We start from the raw sequence: 27,340 nt of genomic DNA on the forward strand, positions 1-27,340 counted from the left end.
CTCGAAATGAACATAACCTTCCCTTCAGGAATTCCATTTGAGTTCCTGGAGCAACTCTATAACACTTACATGTTATGCAAACCTACTGGTAACAAATCTAGTCACTCGCCTCTGAATTGCCTTCATGTCTTCCTTCAATCTGCCCTGGTATGGATCACAAAAGCTCGAGCTGTGCTCAAGAATACATCGCAACAGTGACCTACATGCAGTGTTCTTTACAGGTGAACCACTCTTTCCTTAAACTCTCCCGATAAACTGAGGCGACCATTTGTCTTCCCACCAAAGTTCTCACATGGTCTTTCCATATCTTATCACTTTGCAACATCACACCCAGATATTTAAACAACTTGATTGTGTCAAACAGGACACTAGTAATACTGTATCCAAACATTAAAAGTTTATTCTTCCAACTCATCCGCATTAACTTACATTTTTCCACATTTAGGGCTAGCTGCCATTTATCACAGCTACTGGAAATTTTGTCTAAGTCATTTTTTTATCTTCCTACAGTCACTCATCTTCGACACCTTACCATACACCATGGCATCATCAACAAACAACCACAGATGACTGCCCACCCTGTCTGTCAAATCATTTACGTATATACTATACAGAGAACAACTGTGGTCCTATCACACTTCCCTGGGGCACTCTTGACGATACCCTTGTCTCCGATGAACACTCACCATCGATGGCAGCATACTGGGTTCTACTACGTAAAAAGTCTTCGAGCTACTCACATATCTGTGAACTTATTCCACGCGCTCGTACCTTCATTAACAGCTTGCAATGGGGCACTGCGTCAAATGCTTTCTGGAAATCTAGAAATATGTAATCTGTGTGTTGTCCTCATCCGTAGTTCACAGTATATCACGGTGAAAAGGGCAAGCTGAGTTTCGCACGAATGTTTCTTTCTAAAACCATGCTGATTTGTGGACACAACATTCTCAGTCTCAAGGAAGTTCATTATTATCGAACTGAGAATATGTTCAAGGATTCTGCAGCAAACCTAAGAATATTGGTCTGTAATTACAAACATTATATAAACGTTACTTAGTATCCTCCAGCACCAAATGCAGTGACACATTAACCACTAGAGCAGCTGCTGTTGTCAAAGTGTCATAGTGACAAAAAGGCAGCTCTGTTTGGATGCTTCCACGGAATGGGCTTCTAGAAACTTCAATACATATACAACATCGTATCATTAGTAATCTGATGGTAAAAGGCTATACAGATCTTAAAACTATACGGATACATTAATGTTATCCTATTAATTTGCAGAAATGGAAAGATACCATGTTAAAACGATAGATATGCATCAGTACCTATTAACCTAGCAGGTCCCAAAGTACACCATAAAATGAAAACTATGCGAGATAAAAAGCTAGTTCGTAACAAAGTGGTGCTAATATACGTGTGAGACAAAATAAATAGTGGTAATGTAATTAATTTTCATAAAACAAAGATAAGACAGAATACAAGGCAAAAATCGTAAATTAAAAGAGGAAATGCAGCATCCTGGTGTTCAAATGATATTCTGAAAAAGATCAAAACATGCTTTATCTCAAAATTCTGTGTGTTCATTAAGAAAGGATGGGCCCCTTTCTTTTTGTAGATGAAAATCTCATCAAGTTCTGCCAAAGTATCTAACAAGATGCCTTTTTGGACAGTATGTAGGATTTGTATATCGTGTTCTATATCACATTCTGAATGGTTATTACTTGTCAGGCGTTGTCCAAATGCAGATTTACTGCGGGCTGTACCCTCCATATGCTCTTTGAATCTTGTCTGGAAACTCCTACCACTCTGTCCAATATATACCTTGTGGCAATTCTTATATGTTAATTTTTTGGCAATTCTTATATGTTAATTTATATATCCCAAATCATGAGAATCAATATTTTGAATTTCCAATAGTACGTTTCAGTTTTTTGCAAGTATGTTTGTGGTAGAGAAAGCTAATGTTAGGTCAGTATTTTTTAACAACCTGTTTATCCTATCTGACGCAGTTCCCATGTAGACAATGTAATCTACTCCTCCCTCACATCACTTGTTGATTGTCACTGACTTCAAGCAAAACTTTTAATAAGCTTCAGGAGGAGTAAGATTTACAATAAACTTTTTTACTTATCTTCTTTTCTCGTAGGTGGCTCCCATTCATGTCTAGGTGCTGATTCTTGAAGCTGAAATTTTTTGATATCATATGTTCTCATGGTTCCAATTGATGAGATAAGTACCGAAGAATTGCTTGTTTTTATATTTACTCTTCCATATTTTTCTATATCACACTGTCTTTACAATTTCCATTCAAAACTGAAAATTACGTTGTTATTACCAAACATAAAAACACATCCGAACACATCTGATGCATACCCATTACTAACTAACTCTGTTGTACTAACAATATTCCAAAGAGTTTACGAACTTTTTTGATGAATGACTTCCTATTAATCTATACCATTATTTCATAAATGAATCCAGAAGTAAACACAATAAATATTGTCTGATTGCACAATTAATAACAGGAATTTTAAGTGTGCCAGATATTTCATAATTTCAAATGTTTCTAAAACAAAAGTAATCTTAACTGTACATACAGAGTTAGTACATATCGATTGTAACAACGGAAATAAAGTAATTTCTTTTCGAACATTTTAGCCTGAAATATAATACACTGTGTACAAAATCATATGCAATTCTTTCAGTTAAACAGCTGGGATAATTTTAGTACCTTAACCATCAGCTGTGGCAATTTATTTGAGAATAGAAATTTCTCTTTGTTTTTGATCTGCTGAGAGTGGTAGCTTGTTCATTCTATTCACATCTGAACAGAAGAAAGCTCTTTTATAATTGTTCGGATGACATGACTTAGCACATATAATTGCATCAGGCATTGTACACTTTCTATACATGGTTCATATGGAGAAGTCATATGGTTTATAATATTTTAACTTCTTATGTACCGTACTCGTACTTGGCATACGAGAACTTACTTTGCAAATTTCATCCAGCAGCGACATTTCAGTTCTTGTGAAGTGTATGCCATTGATTATTGCTGACGGAATTCACAGTCAGTGTGGAAATTTGCACACTATGGCTCCATAGCTTGGCCACAGTGTGTGATTGTGGTATCATGTGAAGAACCGAGGAGACGCCAGCACCAGCCATAGGGGTAAACGCTACAGCATTTCTCTGATTTCTTTTAATGCCACATGTAGTAGTACTGTTTGTAACTCTGCTGTTCCTATCTTGCAGGTTCTAAAAAATCTGAGGATGGCTTTAATCTTGACTATTGTTTTAATCAAATTTCTAAGCACTATTGATAGGCATACATGGAACTAAAAAAACTGTTCTTTTTTTTTTTTTTTTTTTTTTTTTTTTTGGAACTACTAAACAACTAGTTCCTTACTCTGGGGGGAGGGGGGGAAGGTGGTTGGTTTGGAGATGGCTAGGAAGGAGCAACAGGTCACTCAGACCCCAGATTTGGTGAGGGCCGCTCCTGTCATGAGGATGAGGAGAGAAAAGTGGAAGTAGATAACTGCCTACACACTAAATACTCAGACAGGTTGTTCCTTTCAAGTATTCCTTCATTTTATGATCAATAATGCTTACTGAGGACCAAATTCATCATTTTTACTAATGGACAGGTAACTAAGATACTGTTAGATGTATTGGGTATAATGCCCTATGGGAAAACTTTTTTTTTAGTTGAAATAATTTTCTTGATCTCTGCAAGAAAAAACCTCAATAAAGTATCAATAGTCTGTAAAGCCAGAAAAAAATTACAGGGTGTCCCACTCAAACCTCCCTGACTTCAAAGACCCAGGGGGTAGATACGACAATGAAAAATGCACCACATTGTAGAGCATCTAAAGAAATTATTTATCATCAATACACCCCTACATGTAAACCATCTGTAGCACGAAGAATACAGAGTCTATATTCCAGTTCTTGCCAAGTTCTCTGTAACATTTCCTCTGTTGTTGTTGTTGGAATTGCATTAGTGATACAATTTTGCAATGTAGGCATATCGTCCACTTTGGTCTCATACACGCAGTCCTTCACGAATCCCCAAATGAACAAATCAAGTGGTGTAATGTTAGGTGAATGTAGTGGCCAGGCAACGGGTCCTCCATGTCCAATCCAATGATTGGGAATTTTCCTATACAGGAACTTACAAACAGCCGTTGACAAATGCGGCGGAGTTGAAAAATGATGTTGGGTTGCAAGTCTTGTACCTGAGGGTACACAAACTGCTCCAATATGTCCAGGTACACTGACCCATTCACTGTTTGTTCAGCAAAGAAGGAGGGTCAACCCAATCCTGTCGTGCATTATTAGCCTGCACCAGACGTTTAGTTTAGGGCTATCACGAACATGTTCAATGACAACATGCGGATTTTGCGAACCCCAAATCCGAGCATTATGCCTACTAACCCTTCCTGATAAATGAAAGGCCGCCTTATCTGAGAATAAACATCAATCCAGGAAGCTGGAATCCATATCAACATGCTGCAGCATATCCGCAGCAAATTTTTGTCAGTGTAGTTTGTCGTTTGATGTAAGATGTTGCAGAATTTGCACTTTGTAAGCACACATACAAAGACACTGGTGAACTACACGATGCAATATTGATCAAGGTACATCGAGTTCCCTAGATGCTTGATGAACTGACGTACGTGGGCTCCTAAGAAACGTTTGTCTGATGCCCTCTACTGCCTCTTCTGAAACTCGATAACATGCACTGCCTGGATGTTTCGGAACACTTCCTGTTGCCAGAAACTTCCTATACCATTCCTTAATAGTTTTCACATCAGGTGGATCACATTCATACACACGATGATAATTTCTTTGCACAGTAATCGGTGATTTTGTTTCTGTAAATCACACTACTGCTTGTGCGCACTACTGTGGAGTCGCCATTTACACTTCATGTGACTATGCTGCACTCTGGCAATTATACTTGGCACTTCTGGCACGGGAATATAAATTCTTTGATATGCTCTACAATGTGGTGCATTTTTCATTTTTGTAACTACTGTGGTTTTTCTCTCCGTGGTCCTTAAAATCAATGAGGTTTGAGTGGGACACCCTGTATTCATAAAACACACGTATCATCAAAATGAACACGAAATGACTCAGATTTTTCCTTGACTTGTGAACTGCACAGGTCAAATACATAATCAGTGGTATCCTCTTATCAACAAGGAATAAGAAGAGAGAGCAGAAATAAAACAGGTAACTGAGATCTGTAGTTAGCAATATACTGCTTGTCAACAGAAAATCAATGACCTGCAATCCAAAGAGATTTTTAAAAATCAAAATATTTAACCAGACTGTAAAAAAAGGGGGGCCAGCATTTCAAAGGTTAATGCATACAACAAAATAACTTACTCTTGATTTCTTGCAACTCTTTCCTCAATTTGGATTATCACTTGCTTGACTTTAGGTGCTGATGCTTGAAATTTACCATAACACAAAGCAAATGAAGTATCTCTCTCTAGCTGTTCTGTCTGATTACCACCAACAGCTCTCGGAGCCAAAACTTGCTGAGTGGCATGTTGGAATGCATCAATCACATATGAACGCATTAGCGCAATTGCTCTGGATAAACAGTGCTTATATTTAACAAGATATGTGTTAGATTCCTTCCATTTAATCTGAAACAAAGAAATTTACAGAGTTTTAGCCATGTGTCAAGGTTGTTTGAACCTGGAACATACCTCTTTCTTAAATTAATTAAATTCTACTTTTGAATTAGAGATTAAAATTTTGGTTTATCGAACCCGTAAATTTTTTAACTGCATTTATGAAGAGAGAAAATATTTGGATGAACTCATTTGAGGAATAATTTATTAAAATGAAATCGGAGTACAATAATACAATAAAAATGGGCAGGTTTTCAATAAACCAATCATCTGTCAAAGTTTCAAAACATATCAACACATTGTTAACAAATATTAGTCGTTCATTGTTTTATTTGATGACATGAAAGGTGACTACCTTGCATTACATCTCCTCCACATGATCATATGTAGATTTTTCACATTATACAAGATTATACTTGACTGCAAATATCTGTACTACCAGTATATATAATGTCATATTATCAATTTTATCCTAATCAAAATTACCCACTCCCCTACTTCCCCAATAATACCACACTCCTGTACAACATTGCTATTTCTTTATGTGAAAATTAGGGCAGAACACAATCTTCAGATGTCATTAGAGCTAGTGTGTGACAGTTAAGAACAGTCATTTGTTTCCTCTCAGCCGCACTGACAGCCAATCAATCAATACCTTCACCGTGTGACAGCAATGGGAATGTTACTGATAACTGTAGTAACACTGTTCACGTTACGTCGCACTTCACTTAGCGTAGACCGAGACTGTGTCCTAGGCATGCCCGATGTTGACTGACTGCGCACGGCCTGTCCTGCCGGAGTTGTTGTTGTTGTTCTTGTTGTTACGCCGGCAGAGGTCGCGTCCGAATTCTCGCGAGCCCTCTGGTGGACGGGACTCTACTGGCGGCAACTACCGTCCGTGACGCGCCGTGCCCATGTGCGCCTCCCGCGATCTTTCTGGTGGCTACTACACTCCTCCTCCTTCGGGGGGGTGAAGCCACTGTGATCCACTGCGTCGGAAGGTGGAGCGTCGGGCAGGAGCGATGACCTCCACATCCATTGGATGGCCGGAGTCGAGGGGATCTGCCAACCCTCGAGCTGGAACCTTCGAATACGGCTGGAAGTGACCCACACGAAGAGGCCCCCGTCGTCCCACAACCGGAGCCCGGGACAGCGCGGGCGACAAGCTGTCGAAGTCTGGATCCTGTTCCACCTCAGGAGGGGCAAGACCCAGTGGCGGGGACGAAGGGGAAGGGACGACCACAGGGGAACTAGCCCCCTGCGAAACCGGGCCGGCTAGGGGGGCCGGCTCTCGCTGGGGCATCTCGAATGACGGCGATGCCGGTGCTGGAGCCACTGGAGGCTGCCAAGGCTGAGAACCATCGCAGTGTGGCAGAGTCACAGCGGGGAGAGGAGGTAACGTCCCCTGTGAAACCGATACAGGTGGCGGCAATGGGGAAGCCGGTGTCCGAGAGGTCGGAGGGTGGGTGCCCGAACGTGGACGGAGCTGATTTTGGTGACGACGTACCACCCGGTCCCCCGCCTGCAAGGTATAGAGCCGGCGGCCATGGCGGTGCAGGACCACCGCCGGTATCCAATGTGGATTGCGACCAAACCCACGGGCCCAGACTGACATACCCAGTGGAAAGCCAGGTACTCCGTTTTGTGAAGACTGGCGAGGACCAGGCTGGAGGAGGTGCAGCAGAGTCCTAGGTTGACGCCCATGGAGGAGCTCTGCGGGGCTGCGGTCTCCCATTGGTGTGGTCCGGTATGCCGTCAAGAAAAACGTCAATGCTTCCTCTGCAGGAAATTCGTGCACATACTTTTTCATCTGCGTCTTAAAGGTGCGCACCATGCGCTCAGCTTCCCCATTCGATTGTGGATGGAAGGGGGGAGAGCAAACGTGCTGAATACCGAAGCGCCTACAAAAATCCTGGAAGGTCTGCGAAAGAAACTGCGGTCCATTGTCCGAGACCAGGGTGATTGGCAGACCTTCCACAGAAAAGATTTTTGCTAGTGCCTGGATTGCAACTTCTGAAGTGGTTGAGGAGCAGCGAACCACATATGGGAATCGGGAATAAGCATCAATGACAATGAGCCAAAAGCCATTGAGAAACGGGCCCGCAAAATCGATGTGAACACGTTCCCACGCCTGGGTTGCCGGCGGCCATGAAGAGAACGCTGCCCTGGGAGATGCTTGTTGGCTCGCACACTGGGAACAGGCGGCCACCAAGTGCTCAATTTCTCTGTCAATACCGGGCCAGTACACATGTCTGCGAGCCAAGGTTTTAGTACGGGAAACACCCCAGTGCCCCGCATGTAATAACTTGAGGACCTCCCTTTGTAAACTTGCAGGAACAACCACGCGAGGAGCTGTATCATCGGTAGCCAGAAGGAGAACTCCTTCCAAGACCGAGAGACGGTCTCGTAGAAGAAAATAATTATGAAGAGGGTCCGAGGCCCGGCCCGTCTTAAAGGTGCGCACCATGCGCTCAGCTTCCCCATTCGATTGTGGATGGAAGGGGGGAGAGCAAACGTGCTGAATACCGAAGCGCCTACAAAAATCCTGGAAGGTCTGCGAAAGAAACTGCGGTCCATTGTCCGAGACCAGGGTGATTGGCAGACCTTCCACAGAAAAGATTTTTGCTAGTGCCTGGATTGCAACTTCTGAAGTGGTTGAGGAGCAGCGAACCACATATGGGAATCGGGAATAAGCATCAATGACAATGAGCCAAAAGCCATTGAGAAACGGGCCCGCAAAATCGATGTGAACACGTTCCCACGCCTGGGTTGCCGGCGGCCATGAAGAGAACGCTGCCCTGGGAGATGCTTGTTGGCTCGCACACTGGGAACAGGCGGCCACCAAGTGCTCAATTTCTCTGTCAATACCGGGCCAGTACACATGTCTGCGAGCCAAGGTTTTAGTACGGGAAACACCCCAGTGCCCCGCATGTAATAACTTGAGGACCTCCCTTCGTAAACTTGCAGGAACAACCACGCGAGGAGCTGTATCATCGGTAGCCAGAAGGAGAACTCCTTCCAAGACCGAGAGACGGTCTCGTAGAAGAAAATAATTATGAAGAGGGTCCGAGGCCCGGCCCGGAGGGCGGGACGACCACCCCTGCTGAATGAGGCGAACTACTTGCCGGAGAACCGGGTCAGCCGCCGTTTCCCTGGCGACTCGAGAACTAGTGATCGGGAAGCCATCAACCGCTTGGCGGGACGCCACATCCAAATGAAAACACATAATCTCCTCCCGATCAAATGTAGGGTCCGGGCCCACCGGAAGACGGGAAAGAGCGTCTGCGTTGGCATGCTGGCCTGTAGGGCGAAAACGAATGTCATAATGGTACTTAGAGAGGAGCAAGGCCCAACGCTGTAGTCTGTGGGCTGCCCTATCCGGAATCTGAGAGGCGGGGCCAAATAACGATATTAACGGCTTATGGTCAGTGATTAACTGAAACTTCGTGCCATACAAGAAAGGGTGAAACTTGGTAACAGCGTAGACAATGGCCAAAGCCTCTTTTTCCACCTGGGAGTAATGGGCCTGCGCGGGACTAAGCGTTTTCGACGCAAACGCCAGTGGTTGCTCGGAACCATCTGCGTTGCGATGGGCCAGGACCGCCCCCACCCCATACTGCGAAGCATCCGTAGCCAGGACCAACGGCTTATGGGGATCAAAAGTAGCCAAACAAGGGGCTGACGTGAGGAGGCCCTTCAACGAGGTGAACGCTCGCTCGCATGCAGGCGACCAATCAAAAGGAACACCCTTGTGCAGAAGGCAGTACAGGGGGTGGGCTATAGTGGAAGCCCTGGGAATGAACCGGTGGTAATAGGCTATCTTGCCTAAAAAAGCTTGTAACTCCTTCAGCGAAGTGGGCCGAGGAAGGTTGACGATACCGTGGACCAAACTTCCTAGTGGCTGGATGCCGTGCCGAGATATGGTGTAGCCCACATACTCAATGGACGGTTGGAAGAAGGTTGGCTTATGCAGGTTGCAACGCAAGCCCACAGACCTGAATTTGAGAAAGAGGGTGCGAAGGTTGTGCAAGTGGTCCGTCGTGCTGCGGCCCGTGACAATGATGTCATCCAGGTAATTAATACAATGAGGGATTGTCGACGTGACATGCTCAAGATAACGCTGGAATATCGCCGGGGCACTGGATATCCCAAAAGCCAACCGCTGGTATTGGTAAAGGCCAAATGGGGTGTTGACGACTGCCAGCCGTTTGGAGTCCTCATCAAGTGGTATCTGATGATAAGCCTCTGACAGATCGATTTTCGAAAAATAGTGGCCTCCCGCCACGGCGGAGAACAATTCATCAGCACGAGGCAAAGGATAGGTGTCCACCACCAATTGGGAATTAATGGTGGCCTTAAAATCGCCACAAAGACGTAATTTTCCCGAGGGCTTCTTGACAATAACGAGGGGCGAAGCCCACTCACTGGAAGAAATGGGAAGAACGACCCCTAGGGCTGCCAGCCGGTCGAGCTCTTCCTTTACCTGAGGGCGGAGAGCCAAGGGGATCTGCCTCGCGCGTAGAAAACGCGGGCGAACAGATGCCTTCAACGTTAAGTGAGCTTCAAAATCTGAAACACGCCCCAGGCCCTCCTCAAAAATATCTGGAAAGTCTGAGATCAAAGATTCCAATGAGTGACAGGGAACGTCTTCGGAGACCAACTGTATGGTGTCAGCGATAGAAAAACCGAAAGCTTGAAAGGCATCCAGGCCAAAAAGGTTAGCGGAGCTCGCATCACTGACAACAATAAAAGTAATAGGCCAAGTGACTGATTTGTAAGTCACGTTGGTAGTGAATTGACCCAGGAGGGGAATGAACTGTTTACCATAACCGCGTAGACGCCGGTAAACTGGCGCCAACGGGGGCAATCCAAGGTCGGAATACGTTTGTGCATTCAACAACGAAACTGCCGCACCCCTATCTACCTGCAGTTGTAATCGGCGCGACCGAACCGACACCTCGATAAAAAGTTTGCGTGCCGATGCGTCGGGAGCCTGGCCCGATGAAACTTCCTGAATGTCAACGTCCATGTCCTCTGTACTTGCTTCCTTCGATTCCTTTGAGGCTGAGCGGCAAACTTTAGCAATGTGACCATTTTTATGACATTTGCGACAAACGGCCCAACGCTGGGGGCACTTTGACCGATCGTGATGTATATAGCACGACGCACAGGACGGCAACAGGGGCCGGTGGCCGGAATTCTGTTTACGCGCTGCGCGGGAGCGGCCGTAACGGCCGGATTGTACCGCTCGCACGTCGTCCATCCCGGACACAGTGGACGCGGCCGCGCCGCCCTGAACCTCCGCGACGTCGCACCACGCCTCCAGCTGTTGACCTGCTGCGTGAGAGACTTCATACGATTGAGCAATGGACAGGACTTCCTCGAGGGAAGGGTCTTCTAACTGCAGGGCCCGTTGCCGGACCTCCCGATCAGGGGCTGAACGAACAATGACGTCGCGGACCATAACATGGGCATACGACTCCTGCGACTGCTCCGTGACAAAATGACACTTGCGACTAAGACCGTGCAGGGTAGCGGCCCACGCCCGGTAAGACTGATGGGGCTGTTTCTTGCATTGATAGAACTCGACCCTAGCCGCCACAACATGCATGCGGCGGCGATAATATGAAGACAGCAATGAACACAATGCGTCAAACGACAAGGACGAGGGTTCCTGCAACGGCGCTAGCTGCCGCAAAACTTGATACAGCGAGGGAGATATCCAAGACAAGAAGAGAGCACGACATACCTCTGCATCGGCAACATGAAACGCCTGGAAATGCTGCTGAAGGCGATGTTCATATGCGTCCCAATCCTCTGCCGTCTCGTCATACGGGGGAAAGGGAGGAGGGAACTGCACCGGAGCAGACGGCGTGGAGAGCAACGCCGGAAGCACTTGTTTCATGGTGGCCATGAGCTCCGTCTGCTGCGCAACCAAAACCCGCACCAAATCCTCCATGCCGTGGAGAAACTGCGAAACCGGAACAACGACGCAACACGCAAAAGAACGACCCTACTCGTCGCCAATTGTGTAGTAACACTGTTCACGTTACGTCGCACTTCACTTAGCGTAGACCGGGACTGTGTCCTAGGCATGCCCGATGTTGACTGACTGCGCACGGCCTGTCCTGCCGGAGTTGTTGTTGTTCTTGTTGTTACGCCGAATTCTCGCGTGCCCTCTGGTGGACGGGACTCTACTGGCGGCAACTACCGTCCGTGACGCGCCGTGCCCATGTGCACCTCCCGCGATCTTTCTGGTGGCTACTACAATAACAGTGCCACTACAACAGGATTAAAAAACACAGTTTTCCAAAATTCATTCACCAAAGATGGTGAGGTAAATATTCCAGAATTAAAATTAAGAACTGCTGCCCACATGAGTAACTTAGAAGTAGATATTCTTGGCGTAATGATGCAACTCGGATCACTTAAGAGAGACAAGTCTTCTGGTCCAGACTGTAGGCCAATTAGATTTCTTTCAGAGTGTGCCAATACAATAATCCCATATTAGCAATCATATACAACCATTTGCTCGATGAAAGATCTGTACCTAAGAACTGCAAAGTTCCATAGGTCACACCAATACTGAAGGAAGGAAATACATTAATGAAAATAATCAATTTGTGAAAATATAATTGGAGAGAGAAAAACCATCTCCTCACCATGCGGCAGCAGGAGAACACACTTATAAAAAAAGGTATTACATATGCAAGCTTTCGGAGGCAATGGTTCCTTCTGGCAGAAGGGTTGAAGGGGAAGGAAGAAGGGTGAAGCAAAAGGACTGGAGAGGTTTAAGAAAAGGGGTAGAGTTCGGAAAAGTCACCCAGAACCTGAGGTCAAAGGAGACTAACTGGATGACATGAGAAGGAAAGACTAATCTCGGGGACTGCACTGGACAATATTTGAAACCATAAGAGCTTAAGATGCAAGATAGGGTAATACACAAGACAGAGATTACTTCTAAAACACCATTCATGAATTAGTAAGAACAAAATGCTAAGTGCATTACATGTGATAGAGGTGGTAGAGGGACAATGAAAAACAGACAGGTCAGGAAATGAGATATGTATAAAACTGAAGGAATAGTTACTGTGAAGAAATGGTAAGACCGAAGAAATTAACATAAATACAGGCCAGGTGGGTGGCAAGAACCAAGGACATGTACTGCCAGTTCCCACCTGCTGAGTTGTGAGAAACTTTACTGGGGGAAGAATCCAAAGGGCAAGTGTGGTGAAACAGGCGCCAAGGTTACGATTATCATGTTGTAGAGAATGTTCACAGCCACAGGATATTGTATGTTGCCAGAATATACCTTCTGCCTACTAAAGTGTGACAGCTGATTTCAACTATATCTGAAGTCACAAATACAAAACAGCCAAACATGAGTAAAAATCACCTTAGGAAATCCTGTGGAAATAATAATCATGTAATACTGTCCTTTGTACTGAAATCTACTGCTGACATTGGTAGGAATGAATAAGATTATCTGGCTCTTTTGTACTTTGCAAAAACAATCACGAACAATGAGTGATGCTATGTAATTTATCAAACATTACTGCATTTGCATTTCAATGTAATACTAATACAAATGTATTTCTATTAAATGTTCTTGAAACTTTTCATATGCTGAAAGCTGCAGAAACATATTAATATGTTAAAACTGTACAATTCGTGGTCAGACGATTATTAGAAAATGTAAACAAATCTAACTTTCTGATAACCAAGCCAAAGGTGTAAGTTCTGCCTATAATACAATATTCTGTATCGAATTTGATCCCTCAGTATATGCTGGGAACTCTTGTTATTTACTAGTTTGGCTGTGAGCAAAGAAAGAAGTGAATTATTGTTTAATTGAACATCTTTTATTTCATTACAAAAACAAAAATTACTGTGAACTTTGTATTTAAAAACATGTAACTGTAAATTAGAAGCATTTTACCATCCAAATTGTCAACTCAATGTAAAATATTTGATTGTAACTCACTTAAAAGTTTGTTTATAACAATTAACCCACTATACTGTTTACTATAAATACTGACAGAATACTGTAGCCAGCAGGTCAGTCTTACGAAAGATTTTGAGGTGGAATCTATGTTTGTCATCTGTCCAAATAATGTGATAATAAACAGTATTATTTTAAACAGTGCAATTGTAAACTTGATTATTATACATGTCACATGCAAAGTTTATACTGGAAGAATTCCAGATTATCTACGAGGATCAGCTGTTGCAGCAAAAAAGAAAAGAAGAAGATAAATAGTTATACTTTGCTGAATTTTCGCCCCCATCTGACTAACTGTTCACAATATTGGCTGTTGTAACAAACAGTGACAAATTCTTTCACATTTCAGCAGATTTTGAAATGGTGTAACATTACAAACTGGTAGAGGATTCGAAATAAGTCAGGCTACATTGCTGATACTCATTTCAGGTTTCAGGTGCACCAAGGATGCTCACAGAAAGACAAGGAATGAGAAACTGGTGACAACATGTGTGTGGAAGCCGCCAACAGCTGACTATGCACAACCTTGTTACCACAGTTGACCCATAACCTGATCTGCATGCCATGGTTTCCACACATTGTAAAAAAATGTGAATAGGAAATCTATTTTATTTGTCTATTTTTAGTGACACAAAACTATCACATGTGACAAAGCAAATAGTGAAAACCAAAACTAGGAGGGAGGAGAAGATAATCCAGAAAATGCAGTTAAACTGTTAATCAATCAAAAAGCAGGGATACAAGGGGTGATGCAAGTAGTGTTTTCTCTCCTTTCCATGCCTTCACTAACGGGGAGGTTACTAATGGTGGAAATAATTTAATTGGAATGACAGTCAAACTTATTAATCAGTTAGCAACCAAATAATGTGAAAAGACTGACCAAGATGGTCAAAAGCTTGGTCAACAGTGTTGGAAGCTTAACAGGTTAGAGCAAACTTTAGAAAAACAGAATGAAGACCTTAAAGATTTTGGGAAGGAATTAAATACTGTACAGATATTACCAATACCACCAAATTTGTTGGACATTTAGAACAAGAATAGTAAAATTTGCTGATAATGTAAATCCAAAGCTTGACAACTGATTAAATTTGATTAACACAAAAGCAGAGGAAGATAACGACCTTTTAGCTGAAGTTGGCAGGCAAGATGAAAACAACGAAATTTTGTATGACAAAATAAAAAAGTAGAGAGAAATTTAAAACTATCAGTCTGAAAAACATTATGCTTCTGAGATTTAACTGTAAAAGGTAGTGCTGATATATGTTTTACTAAAGTTAGTCATGTCCAAAAGAAAGTAACTGAAATTGAGGAAAGTGTGATTACCAAATGATTATGATCCAATATCAATAATGGTTGGGGCAATGTCAACATAAACACTTTCCCCAGTGAGAACAGGGAAACAATATCCACCCTGAGGAGTTTATTTTTCAACCTAAAGATAACATTAACAATACCATGTTTGACAGACTGAAGATATAGTTTGTCAAAAAAATTCTGGATGACCGCACTTTCCTGGGCAAATCAACACATCCAAACAGATACGACTTTTACAGATTCAGAGAAAGCTTTCGTGTGCAAATTCTTGTCCGAGACAAAAAGGCAAGAATCAAGACAGACACTTCAAACAGTCTGTGTTTTAGGGAAGGGAATGACAGTATGAAGACCTCCTGTGAAAAGCAATTAAGAACATTGGTACATCTGGACAAACCTCTAGATAATTTAACACAAATAGACACTTTAAAAAGATGTTTACCACACACAGTTCACTTGGGTCTAGTTGATGGACCACATGATTCTATAGAGCAATTTCTTAGGTATATTGACAAACTGGGTACGAGGTAGGAGTATGTGAATAGCTGTTATGGACATTATGGTGACACTAAAACAGCCACATGTATTTTTGTGACCGCTCTTTTTAATGACGTGTTTCAAAAATATCAATTAAAGAAACAAACATCATACAATGTACTGAGTCAACTTAAGTGTACAGTAAAATATAGGTGTTTGTTCCCGTAATTGGATCTGAAGATATTTTTGAAATGCGTCATTAAAAAGCGTGGTCACAAAAATACATGTGGCTATTTTACTATTATCATAGCATCCATAATAGCTATTCCGATACTCCTATCTAGTATCAACATGTACACACACCTCATTCGCGATTTTACATCGCAAATGAAGCTGGATACGGCCTGGAAAAAGAATGATAGGTAGAAGAGAAAAGGGAATGTAGGCACAATCATAATGGGGGTGGGGCAAGCAACCACCATGGTGACAAACAGAAGAAGAGAGAATTATACCCATCATTATAATGATAGTGATAGCGACAGGAGAGTATATCCAAGGGGAGATACACCTAGAGATGACTATAGAATACAGGACCAAAGGCAGGATAGGAACCGACATAATGAAAGAGGACCAGAAGCAGGAAACAGACAAAGGGTATGATAAGAGGCAATTTGAGAACAGAAGAAAAGGTCAGGGAAAATAACTTTCCGTTCACGGGAAGCCTGTCAGTCGGATGCGAGTTTTGATTTAACTAGAAACCAGCTGATACAAATATAAGAGGTAGAGGAAATTAAAGGTAAAATCTCACAATAGAAACTACAGTTTATGTAAAGTAAATAAAATCAAATTAAATAGGGAGTTTTGGGAGGACATTTTACCTAATATAAACATGGAGGAACCTTGCAAAAGAGAGGTAAACAGGGAGGAAATTTGTAAGCCAGAGGTAGAAAGTGAAAGAGATGCACATATCTCGAGAAATTTATTTAGTGACATACAAGGTAGTAATGTAGTTTTGAATAATGATAGCTCCGAAGAGACTACATGTGATGAATATGGTCTCAAGAATTTAATTTTTGAGGATACTTGTGAACCTATGTTAGACGATATAACTTGTGATGAAAAAGAAAATCATGTACTTGAGGCGGTGTAAAGTTGATAGTGTCAATGATGTTTTTAGTGATACTTGTGATGTGCATAAAGGTGGTAATGGTTTTGAAGTTGTTAGTGATGGTGGTGGTGGTGATTATTTGTTATATGAAGAATTAGATGGGATGGTTTATGTGCAAATAAATGGTGGTAATATGAATGATAATTGGAGTGCCATTGCTGGTATTGATGATGATCATGATGTAGGTACAGATACAGAAGTACATGATAATCAGGTCATTCCAGATAATAATAGTGAGATAGTGTCCAAGTGTTCAGATAAAGTAAAAAAGAGGAATTACTTCAGGATACATTAGAGAAGCTAACTACAGAGTATTTTGACGAATTCTAAAGAGGTAATAAGGGAGAAGGGATAGTGGATGCACACGGGTCTTTTTAAAATAAGAACCAATTTGTACGGGAGTAAGAGAAAATTTATTTATGAACATAAATTTTATCACAAACTACAATATGCACATTTTTTCCACTTTTCAACATTGTCACCATTAACATTAAAATATCTGTCAAGTCATGGCACCAGCTTCTATATCCCAGCACAAACAAACTCTGCCACCTGACCATTAAACCAGTCAGAAACAGCTTCTTTCAACAAGTTATTTTCCAAATGCTACTCACCATGAAATTCCTTCAGTTTTGGAAAAAGACTGAAGCCTGATGGTGCCAAGTCAGGGCTGTATGGTGGATGATCCAGTAGTTTCCAATGAAATCTGTCCAGTTATGTCTTTGTTCTTGCCGCAACGTCAGGCCGAACATTGTCATGAAGCAGAATGATGCTGCAAGAGAGCAGTCTCCACTGGCAATTTTGAATAGTGAGCCTAAGCTTTAATAACGCGTCACAGTACCTCTCAGCTTTTATTTTCATTCCTGTTAGCAAAAAGTCTAACAGGAGTGCCTTTCTGTTCCAAAAAACCATGGCCACGATTTTCCATATTGAAGTTCTTGTTTGAATTTTCATGGTTTCAACGGGGAGTTTGAACAATGCCACTCACTGGATTGATGTTTATTCTCTGGCGTGTAGTGCGCAATCCATGTTTCATCACCAGTCACAATGTGACTCAAGAACTCGTCACCATCCCTGTGATAGTGCTCCAAAACAGACAAAGAATGTGCCATTTGCTTGTTATGTTAACGTAGTGATGTTTGTCAGTAACAATACGAAAAACTACTGATCTTGAAAGTTTGTGGAAATTTCTGATGCAGCTCGTCAATAATGAAGTGCTTGTTTTGGTGAATTGCCTCAACTTTTTGTGTAAAGTCTTCATTCAAGACAGTAGGTGGTCCATACTGTTCATCATGAACATTTTTCCTCCCTTCATTAAACAGCCTACACCATTTATGCACGTTTCCATCATCCATTATACCTGCATCAAACTTCAACAAGCCGACATCAAATTTCAACAGCACAAACTTTTTTTGCATTCAAAAACCAAATAACCAAGTGCACTTCACAGTTGGCGGGATTGGTGACTGACATAGTGACAAACGAAGCAGTATAACCATACATCCAATACCGAAAGAGACTTGAAATGTAATGGCGATGTAGTGAGAGACTGGCCACGGATGGATGACCATGAACAGACGTCAAATGACATGATGCGCAGTCATGATGTGCTATCGGTTCTTACTAAAAAAATGATCCTTGTAATTTGTCAGGATTTTAGAACAGAAAGTAAAGCTAATTATAGAACAACTGTTGAATCCAATTGCAATACCATAGCTGAAAGTTTACAGTTTCAAAGTAATCCCTCTGTTGAAAATGAGAAAGATATGGCTTTCAGGGAGGCTGAGGAGGATTTATTATATTAGAGGGAAAATACAGGTAACAATGAAATTCAAGGGAGCCCATATATTCATGTACAACTGAAATGCAAAACATTTGACTAACTCACTTAAGCCTTTTTATAACAATTAACCCACTGTACTGATTACTATAAATACCAGCAGAATTTGTAGCCACCTGGTCAGTTGTATGACATTTTGGGGCGGAATCTATGTTTGTCGACAGTCCAAACAATATGATAAACAGTGTTATTTAAAATGGTGCGCCTGCAAACTAGATTATTATACATATCACATGTAAAGTCTGCAGATCTGAAGAATTCCAGATTATCTACAAGGATCAGCTGTTGCAGCAAAAAAGAAAAAGATAAGTAGTTGTACTTTGCTGAATTTACACACCTGTCTGATGAACTGTTCAAAACATTAGCTGTTGTCACAGACAGCGACAAATTCTCTTACACTTCACCATAATTTGAAATGCTGTAACATTACACTATGCCCATTTGTCCTATTTGATGACTTGGTGGTAGCTATGCCAATGTAAAAAGCCGCACAGTGTATACATAACAGCTGGTATATGATGGGTCATTTCATTTCCCAGATGGTTCCCCTTTGATAGTATGTTTTGCCAATTACAGGGCTGGTGTAGGTGATGCTAGCAGGATGCTTGGGAAAAGTCTTCCAGTGGGAACTGTCACCAGGTATGAGCCACAGGGTAGAGAGATGCATGCAGAAGGATCTGACAAGGCTAATGTAGAGATTGGGAGAGCGACGAATAGCTATTCTAGTTGTGGTGGGCAAAGTCTCAGACAGAATGGACGTCACTTCAGGGCATCATTTTAGGAAGTGGTGGCCTTTTTTAATTAGCTGATTAATACGTTCAAGACTATGGTAATACTGAGCAACAGGTGATATTCTCATAAGTTTGCCTAGAATGTCACATCTGTAAGGGGGTGGGGGGGGTGGGACACATTTGACATGAAAGGATGGCAACTGTTAAAATGTAGGTACTGTTGTTCGTTAGTAGGTTTAATGTGGACAGATGCGTATAACTGACCTTCGGCGAGGTTGAGATCAACATTATCACGAAAAGTGGCATGGGATTCGGAGTAGGACCATGTGGAATTTAATTGAGAATAGGTATTCAGACATTCTAGGAATTTTAATAGGTCAGTCTCACCATAATGGCTAAAAAGTCATCAACGCATCCAAACCAGACCAGAGACTGAAGGCATATGGATCTCAGGAGAGATCCCCTCCAAGCAACCGATGAAAAGATTGTCATAAGAAGGAGCCATCATGGTTCCCATGGTTGTACCCCTGTTCTGTTTGTATGTCTGCACCTCAAATGTGGAGTAGTAGCAGTGAGTAAGAATGAAGTTGATTAAGATGAGCAGGAAGGATGTCATAGGTTTGGAGTCAGGTGGGTGCTGACTGAAGAAATGTTCAGTAGCAGACAGACCATGTCTGTGGGGGATGTTGGTATAGTGGTAGGAGATATCAATGGTGACAAGCAATGCGTGTGTGGTGGGAGTGGGGAGGGCAAGCATTTCACATGGTCTGGGAAATGGTTGGTGTCTTTAATATAGGAGGGAAGTATTTGTACCAAGGGTTGCAGGTGTTGGTCAACTAAGGCAGATATATGTTCGATGAGTGTGTGTGTGTGTGTGTGTGTGTGTGTGTGTGTGTGTGTGTGTGTGTGTGTGTGTGGGGCGCGGGGGGGAGGGGGGGGGGGTGCAGCGGGGAGAATCTTGGGAGAACAGAAGAGGCTCTCTCCTGGAACTGCAGACTATGCAGTAGGAACATTTTGATTTGGGAACAGGAAAGGAAAATCTGTGCCCTTCAGGCACAGTTGGAGGAAGCAAGGAAGAAACTCATAAGGATCAAGGGGAGGAGGGTGGTTGGAAACTGGCAGCTGGTAGGAGGATAGGAAGAAAGAGAATGCGATCTAACAGTTATCATCAACATCAAAAACAGGTATCTACCACTGCCACAGTTAAGTGGAGAAGAGCCTCAGGTAGAACAAGGAGCAGGAAACATGCAGCACACTTCAATTGAGGCCAAGAAGCCTAGGAATGTACAAAGTGTTAGTAAGAAGAAAGTGCTGCTGCTAGGTAGTAGCCATGGGCGAGGTGTAGGCCCTCAGTTACAGGAAAGTTTAGGGGCAGTGTACCAGGTCACCAGTATCTTCAAGCCAAATGCCGGGCTAAGTCATGTGATGGAGGACCTAGGGTCTTTATGTACGGGTTTTACAAAAGAGGACCATGTAGTGATAGTGGGTGGGGCGGGAAACAGTTTGGACAGGAATGGGGCATATGACATAGGTGGTGAACTGGACAAGATAGCTTCCCTGACTCTTGCCACCAACGTACACTTTGTTGAGCTGTTCCGGCGTCATGATCGACCACACCTTGACGTAGCTGTGAGGCGAATCAATGTGGGTTTAGGGATGGCTCTGAGGACAGCCAACTTCGCTCATGTTTCTCTGGTGCCCGTCAGGACTACCAACAGATGGGGTTTCACTAGGCATGGCCTACACCTAAACAGGACTGTACATCCATGTCGAGCTACTGCTGTGTGTGTGTGTGTGTGTGTGTGTGTGTGTGTGATGAGTAGCAACTATCCTTTTCACAATACCGTTACATTCCAACTTGTATTTTCCACTTTTTGGACTGGAGGAAAGGAATGAAAGAAGAAGACACCAGGTAGAATTTTGCATAGAGCATAATTTAACCATCAATAACACTTTGTTTAAGAATCATGAAAGATGGCTGTAAACACGAGAGAGACCTGGAGACACTGAGATGCTTCTGACTGATTGTATAATGGTAAGACAGAGATATAGGAACCAGACTTTCAATTTTAAGAGATTTCCAGTGGAAGATTGTGGACTTGGTTCAAATGGCTCTGAGCACTATGGGACTTAACATCTGAGGTCATCAATCCCCTAGAACTTAGAACTAATAAAACCTAACAGAAGCACACACGTCCATCCCCAAGGCAGGATTTGTACCTGTGACCGTAGTGGTCGCGCGGTTCCAGACTGAAGCGCCTAGAACTGCTCGGCCACACCGGCCGGCCAGATAGTGGATTCCATTCACAATTTCTTTGGTATGAAATGTGGGTTAAAACTGAAGAAATTACAAAAAGGTACAAAATGAAGGAGATGGGACCTGGATAACTTTAAAGAAACAGAGGTTGTGGGGAGTTTCATTGGAATCATTAGGCAACTGACAACAACAGGGGAATGGAATGGACTTTAAGATGAGTGGGGAGCATTGAGAAACGAAATAGCGAAGGCAGCAGAGCATCAAATAGGTAAAAAAGACTAGGCCTAGTAGAAATCCCTGGATGAGGAAATGATGAATTTAGCTGATGAAAGGAGAAAATATAAAATGCAGCAAATGAATCATGTGAAATGGAACACAAACGTCTTAAAAATGAGACTGACAGGAAATGCAAAATGGCTAAGCAGAGACGGCTAGAAGACTAAATAGAAGCATGTATCACTAGGGGGAAGATCGACACCTCTTATACGAAAACTGAAGAGGCCTTTGGAGAAAAGAGAAGCAGCTGCATAAATATCAAGAACTCAGACGGAAAACCTGTCCCAAACAAAGAAGGGAAAGCTGAAAGGCAGAAGGAGTATATACAAGGTCTATACAACAATGTACAAAAACAAAGATTACTACTTAATGTAAAGAAGACACATTAAGTTGCATACAGGAACAATTAAAAGACACTTACATAGAGCTTTCGGCCACAACCTTCATTAGTAAAAGAGAGACACAACCATTCATACACACAAGCAACCACAACTCATGCAAACGGCCGCCAACTCCAGCATCTTGTGCCGGAAATATACAAGTAAGGTAAACTTGAAGATAATATTACAGAAATGGAAGAGGGCATAGATGAACATGAGATGGCAGATATGACACTGTGAGAAGAATCTGACAGAGCACTGAAAGACCTAAGTCAAATTAAGGCCCGGACAGTAGACGACGTTCTGGCAGAACTACTGATAGCCTTGGGAGAGCTAGCCATGACAAAACTCTTCGAAGTGGCAAGCAATATTTATGAGACAGGCAAAATACCCTAAGGCTTCAAGAAGAATATAATAATTCCAATTCCAAAGAAAGCAGGAGCTGACAGGTGAGGTTGATACTGAATTATGAGTTTAATAAGTCATGGTTACAAAATACTAACACAAATTCTTTCAGGAGAATGGAAAATCTGGTAGAAGCCAACCTCGGGGAAAATCAGTTTGGATTCCACAGGATTGTAGGAAAACATGAGGCAATATTGACCCTATGACTTACCCTAGAAGATAAGTTATGGAAAGGCAGATCTATGTTCATATCATTTATAGACTTAAGAGAAAGCTTTTGACAGTGTTGACCAGAGTACCCTCTTGGAAATACTGAAGGTAGCAGGAGCAAAATGCAGGGACCAAAATGCTATTTACAGCTTGTATGGAAACCAGATGGCAGTTACAAGAGTCTAGTCTCATGGAAGGGAAGCAGTGGTTGAGAAACATTGTAGCATATACCTGATATTATTCAATCTGTACACAGAGCAAGCAGTACAGGAAACCAAAGAAAATTAGGAATTAAAGAACAGGGAGAAGAAATAAAAAGGTTGAGGTTTGCTGAAGACATTGTAAATCTCTCAGAGAGAGCAAAGAACTCAGAGGAGCAGCTGAATGGAATGCACAGTGTCTTGAAAGGAGGATATGAGGTGAGCATCAACAAAAGAAAAACAAGGATTTGTCAAATTACATCACATGATGCTGACACTGAGGGAATTAGATTAGGACTCAAGACACCCGAAGTAGTAGATGAAGACGTTCGCCTGCTTTATTTCTTCATTTGCTGTCCTCGGTGTCAACATATTGCGTTGCTATACTGACTGAAAAATGGAGGGTGGAAGTCAAACATGGACTACTTTAAATGATGTAGCTGACAGGTGCACATTTGCGTTTCACAGTTGTTTACTTTCACTGTTCACAATCCCCCATATACACATTTAATATGGCCAGTGCACTATTGTTTAATTTTTGGTAAACCTCACTAATAGTTCGCAGGCGAACATCCACATGCTACTATAGTTTACTACTGAACATCTACAAGCAGTAAAAACCTAACCACACAGTTCTTGAAGAATAAGAAGGTATGTAAGGAACAGACACTGTCATTGTTTTAACACACGGCCTAATTGTGTTACACTTATTTCACAGGTGCAATGTTGTTGATCTAACCAATACAAGTTCCTCATCTGAAACTCAGCCGTGGATTGACTGTCTCGTGACCAAAAACCAGGCCTTTATATATCCTCACAATAGTAGGTACTGAAACTATACATTGTTTGAAGTTAAATTTACAGAAATTACAACTGAAATGTAACTCATTAAATTAACTGAATACATCGAAAACTTGTTTCTTTTTAACAGTTTCTTCTACTACAAGACTTAGGCCAAATCATTTGTTTAAATCATGAAATTAACAAATCTTGTTATGCAAACAATACTTTTGACAAAACTATTAATTAATTTGGAATTAATTAAGGGCTGGCTTTGCTAACACGTTTTCAAATAGATCCTTTAGGAATACTGTTAGTTGGTCCTCCAAATGTTTATAATTAGTACTGAATTTATATTTGTTTATAAATCAACAATAGACTTTAAGTTACAAAACGATTACTGATTTCACCTATAACAAAAGATACTAACTAGGAATAGGCAAAATAAATTAGAAAATCAATTACATGCATAAAACTAAGCACAACATTAGATCTGGTGTAATATTCTTTAAAACTGAGGGCCAACCTTTCTCTTTTTTGGAAATGCAGATTACACTCATATGTTAATGGTAGTTAGTCAGATACTAAAAAATGAATTTTAAGGAGGCAGATGGCAAAACAAGAATGGAAGTAAAAAAATCCCAGCTTGTTTCATCACAAGATGAATTTTGTTATTTGTGCAGAAAATAACTGACAATGGCCAAAGTAGAGAGGATATAATATGTAGACTGGCAATGATCAGAAAAGTGTTTTTTCTGAAGAAGAAAAGTTTGTTAACATCGAATATTGATTTAAGTGTTAGAAAATCCTTCTGAAAGTATCTGTATGAATTTTAACACTGTATGGAAGCCAAACATGGACTGCTAATAGTGTGGACAAGAAAAGAATAGTAGCTGTTGTGGTCTTCAGTCCTGAGACTGGTTTGATGCAGCTCTCCATGCTACCATATTTCCTCGAATTTAAGCCGCACTCAAATCTAAGCCGCACCTGAAAAATGAGACTCAAAATTAAGGAAAAAAAAAAAAAAAATTGCCCAATCTAAGCCGCACCTGAAATTTGAGACTCGAAATTCAAGGGGAGAGAAGTTTTAGGCCGCACCTCCAAAGTGAAACAAAGTTGGTCCATTGTAATATGAGACACAATTTAGGTCGAATGAATGGCGATACAGCTACAGTAGTTTGGTTCGAGCCGTAAGCTTAGCAGTTAAGTAAGCTTTACCAGGTAACCATTGCTATGCGTCAGGCGCTCCGTCCGTATTTATACGGGTACCCTTCGTTTTTCACGTGCTTTGTCTGGTTTGAATTGATTGCTTATTTTTCTTTGATCTGATAAGTGCTGCTCTCTTTGTTATAGGTGTTTACGTCACTCTGAGCTGAAAATGCATTACTGTACTGTGTCATGCATTGTTTGTCGCATTCTGATAATGAATGTTTATGACCCGTCACCGCTCGCGGCATGGTTTGCTTTTGTGCGTGCTACCGCCGCTTACAATTTAAAAAAAAAGAGAGAGAGAGAGAGAGAGAGAGAGAGAGAGAGAGAGGAATTGTCTCAGTAGCGAAACAATGGCAAGAGACTGCTATTTGTTGTTATTTACACTGCTGCTTTCTTTGTTAATGATCAATAAGAACCAAGTAATAAACTGCGTATGATAGAATATGTTCTGAACGAGAGTTTAGCGAAAATTTTTCTCCGTTTGAAAATCTTTGTAGACGCCTCTTTAGTACATTACTTTCTGCACAGAAATTAGAGTCATCTTAGATTCAAAAATCTAGTCAATTGCCGTGCTTCATTTCTGACTGTATCTCTATTAGGCATAAGAATAATACGAATATAAACATGATATGATATGTGTATACTTCCGCGTTTGCTGTTGTCTCACTCTAGTTTTGTAGTTTATTAGCCAGACAGGATTTAAATGAGATAGCAGCAAACACGAAAGAATACATGGCAAAATGTTTATATTCGTATTATTCTTATGGTGAAGACAATACTGCATGTGATTCACAAAAGTTCCCATTAGCAACCACCTCTCCTCACAGGTAGGAAAAAATTCAGAACGTAGAATTGGCCATACTGACAAACATCGCAAACAGTCTTGCCAGTCGGACTTCCGTAGTACATTGAAAAGCTGCTACATTCGAAGATGAACAATACGAAATTTGTATTTACTTCGTTGGATAATGTATGAAAATGCAGTGGTCGAAATTCGGGGTGCAGAAAAAAGCTCGTCTTCCGCCTTTTTTTTAATTTATTTACTGACGCAGAGGTTTTGGCGCCAGTATTTATCTTTGTGCCTGCAAAGCATGCCTGTGTAGTGCTACATATATTCAACGGCAGACGTTAGTTGTGGCGGCACGTACCAACATATTTCAGAACTTCTGCTTACTTTGCACTCGATTCTATGCCGCAGGCGGTTTTTTGGATTACAAAAACTGGAAAAAAAGTGCGGCTTAGATTCGAGTAAATACAGTACTCTATCCTGTGCAAGCCTCTTCATCTCCTAGTATCTACTGCAACCTACATCCTTCTGAATCTGCTTAGTGTATTCGTCTCTTGGTCTCTCCCTGTGATTTTTACCCTCCACGCTGCCCTCCAATACTAAACTGGTGATCCCTTGATGCCTCAGAACATGTCCTACCAACCGATCCCTTCTTCTAGTCAAGCTGTGCCACAAACTTCTCCCCAATCCTATTCAACACTTCCTCATTAGTTATGTGATCTACCCATCTTATCCTCACCATTCTTCTGTAGCACCACATTTCGAAAGATTCTATTCTCTTCGTGTCCAAAATATTTATTGTCCATCTTTCACTTCCATACATGGCTACACTCCATACATATACTTTCAGAAACGACTTCCTGACATTTAAATCTATACTCAATGTTAACAAATTTCTCTTCTTCAGAAATGCTTTCCTTTGCACTGCCAGTCTACATTTTATATCCTCTCTACTTCGACCATCATCACTTATTTTGCTCCCCAAATAGCAAAACTCCTTTACTACTTTAAGTGTCTCATTTCCTAATCTAATTCCCTCAGCATCACCAGAAGCTTTTGAAATGTGGTGCTACAGAAGAATTCTGAAGATTAGGTGGGTAGATGATCTAACTAATGAGGAGGTACTGAATATAATTGGGAAGAGAAGAGATTTGTGGCACAACTTGACTAGAAGAATGGACTGATTGAGGGAACACATTTTGGAACATCAAGGGATCACCAGTTCATTATTGGAGGGAGGTGTGGGAGGTAAAAATCATAGAGACCAAGAGATGAAAACCGTAAGCAGATTCAGAAGAATGTGAGCTGCAGTAGTTATTAGGAGATAATGAAACTTGCACAGGACAGTTGCGTGGAGAGCTGCATCAAAACATTCTTCGGACCGAAGACCACAATAACATTATTCAGAAATTGGTTCTCCATTGTATACTTTACTTGAAGTTGAAAATGAAATACCATTTTTATAGATAACAGAAGTAATTTAACTGGTCACTTTCAGTAATACTATGTAATTTACATTCCAATATTTTCATAAGCTACATGGAAGATAGATGGCATAAGCACCATCCACTTCAAAATCATGGCTTGGACATTTAATGTTATTTACATTAAAACAATATGACTAAGAAGAAAAATAATAACTTATAGGGACCATAT

The 27,340-nt window shown here is 41.7% G+C and overlaps 1 protein-coding gene across 1 annotated transcript in view; it reads right to left on the reverse strand.

Annotated features, from left to right (window-relative positions):
• The window catches only part of LOC126092893 (conserved oligomeric Golgi complex subunit 3), a 142,773-nt gene that overhangs the window by 80,018 nt on the left and 35,415 nt on the right, over positions 1 to 27,340 (reverse strand). The window contains exon 6 of the mRNA XM_049908626.1: positions 5,395 to 5,660. Within this exon, the coding sequence (XP_049764583.1) occupies positions 5,395 to 5,660 (266 nt within the window). The remainder of the gene's footprint in view (positions 1 to 5,394; positions 5,661 to 27,340) is intronic.

The sequence above is a fragment of the Schistocerca cancellata genome, chromosome 1 (assembly GCF_023864275.1).
Source record: "Schistocerca cancellata isolate TAMUIC-IGC-003103 chromosome 1, iqSchCanc2.1, whole genome shotgun sequence".
NCBI classification, from domain to species: domain Eukaryota; kingdom Metazoa; phylum Arthropoda; class Insecta; order Orthoptera; family Acrididae; genus Schistocerca; species Schistocerca cancellata.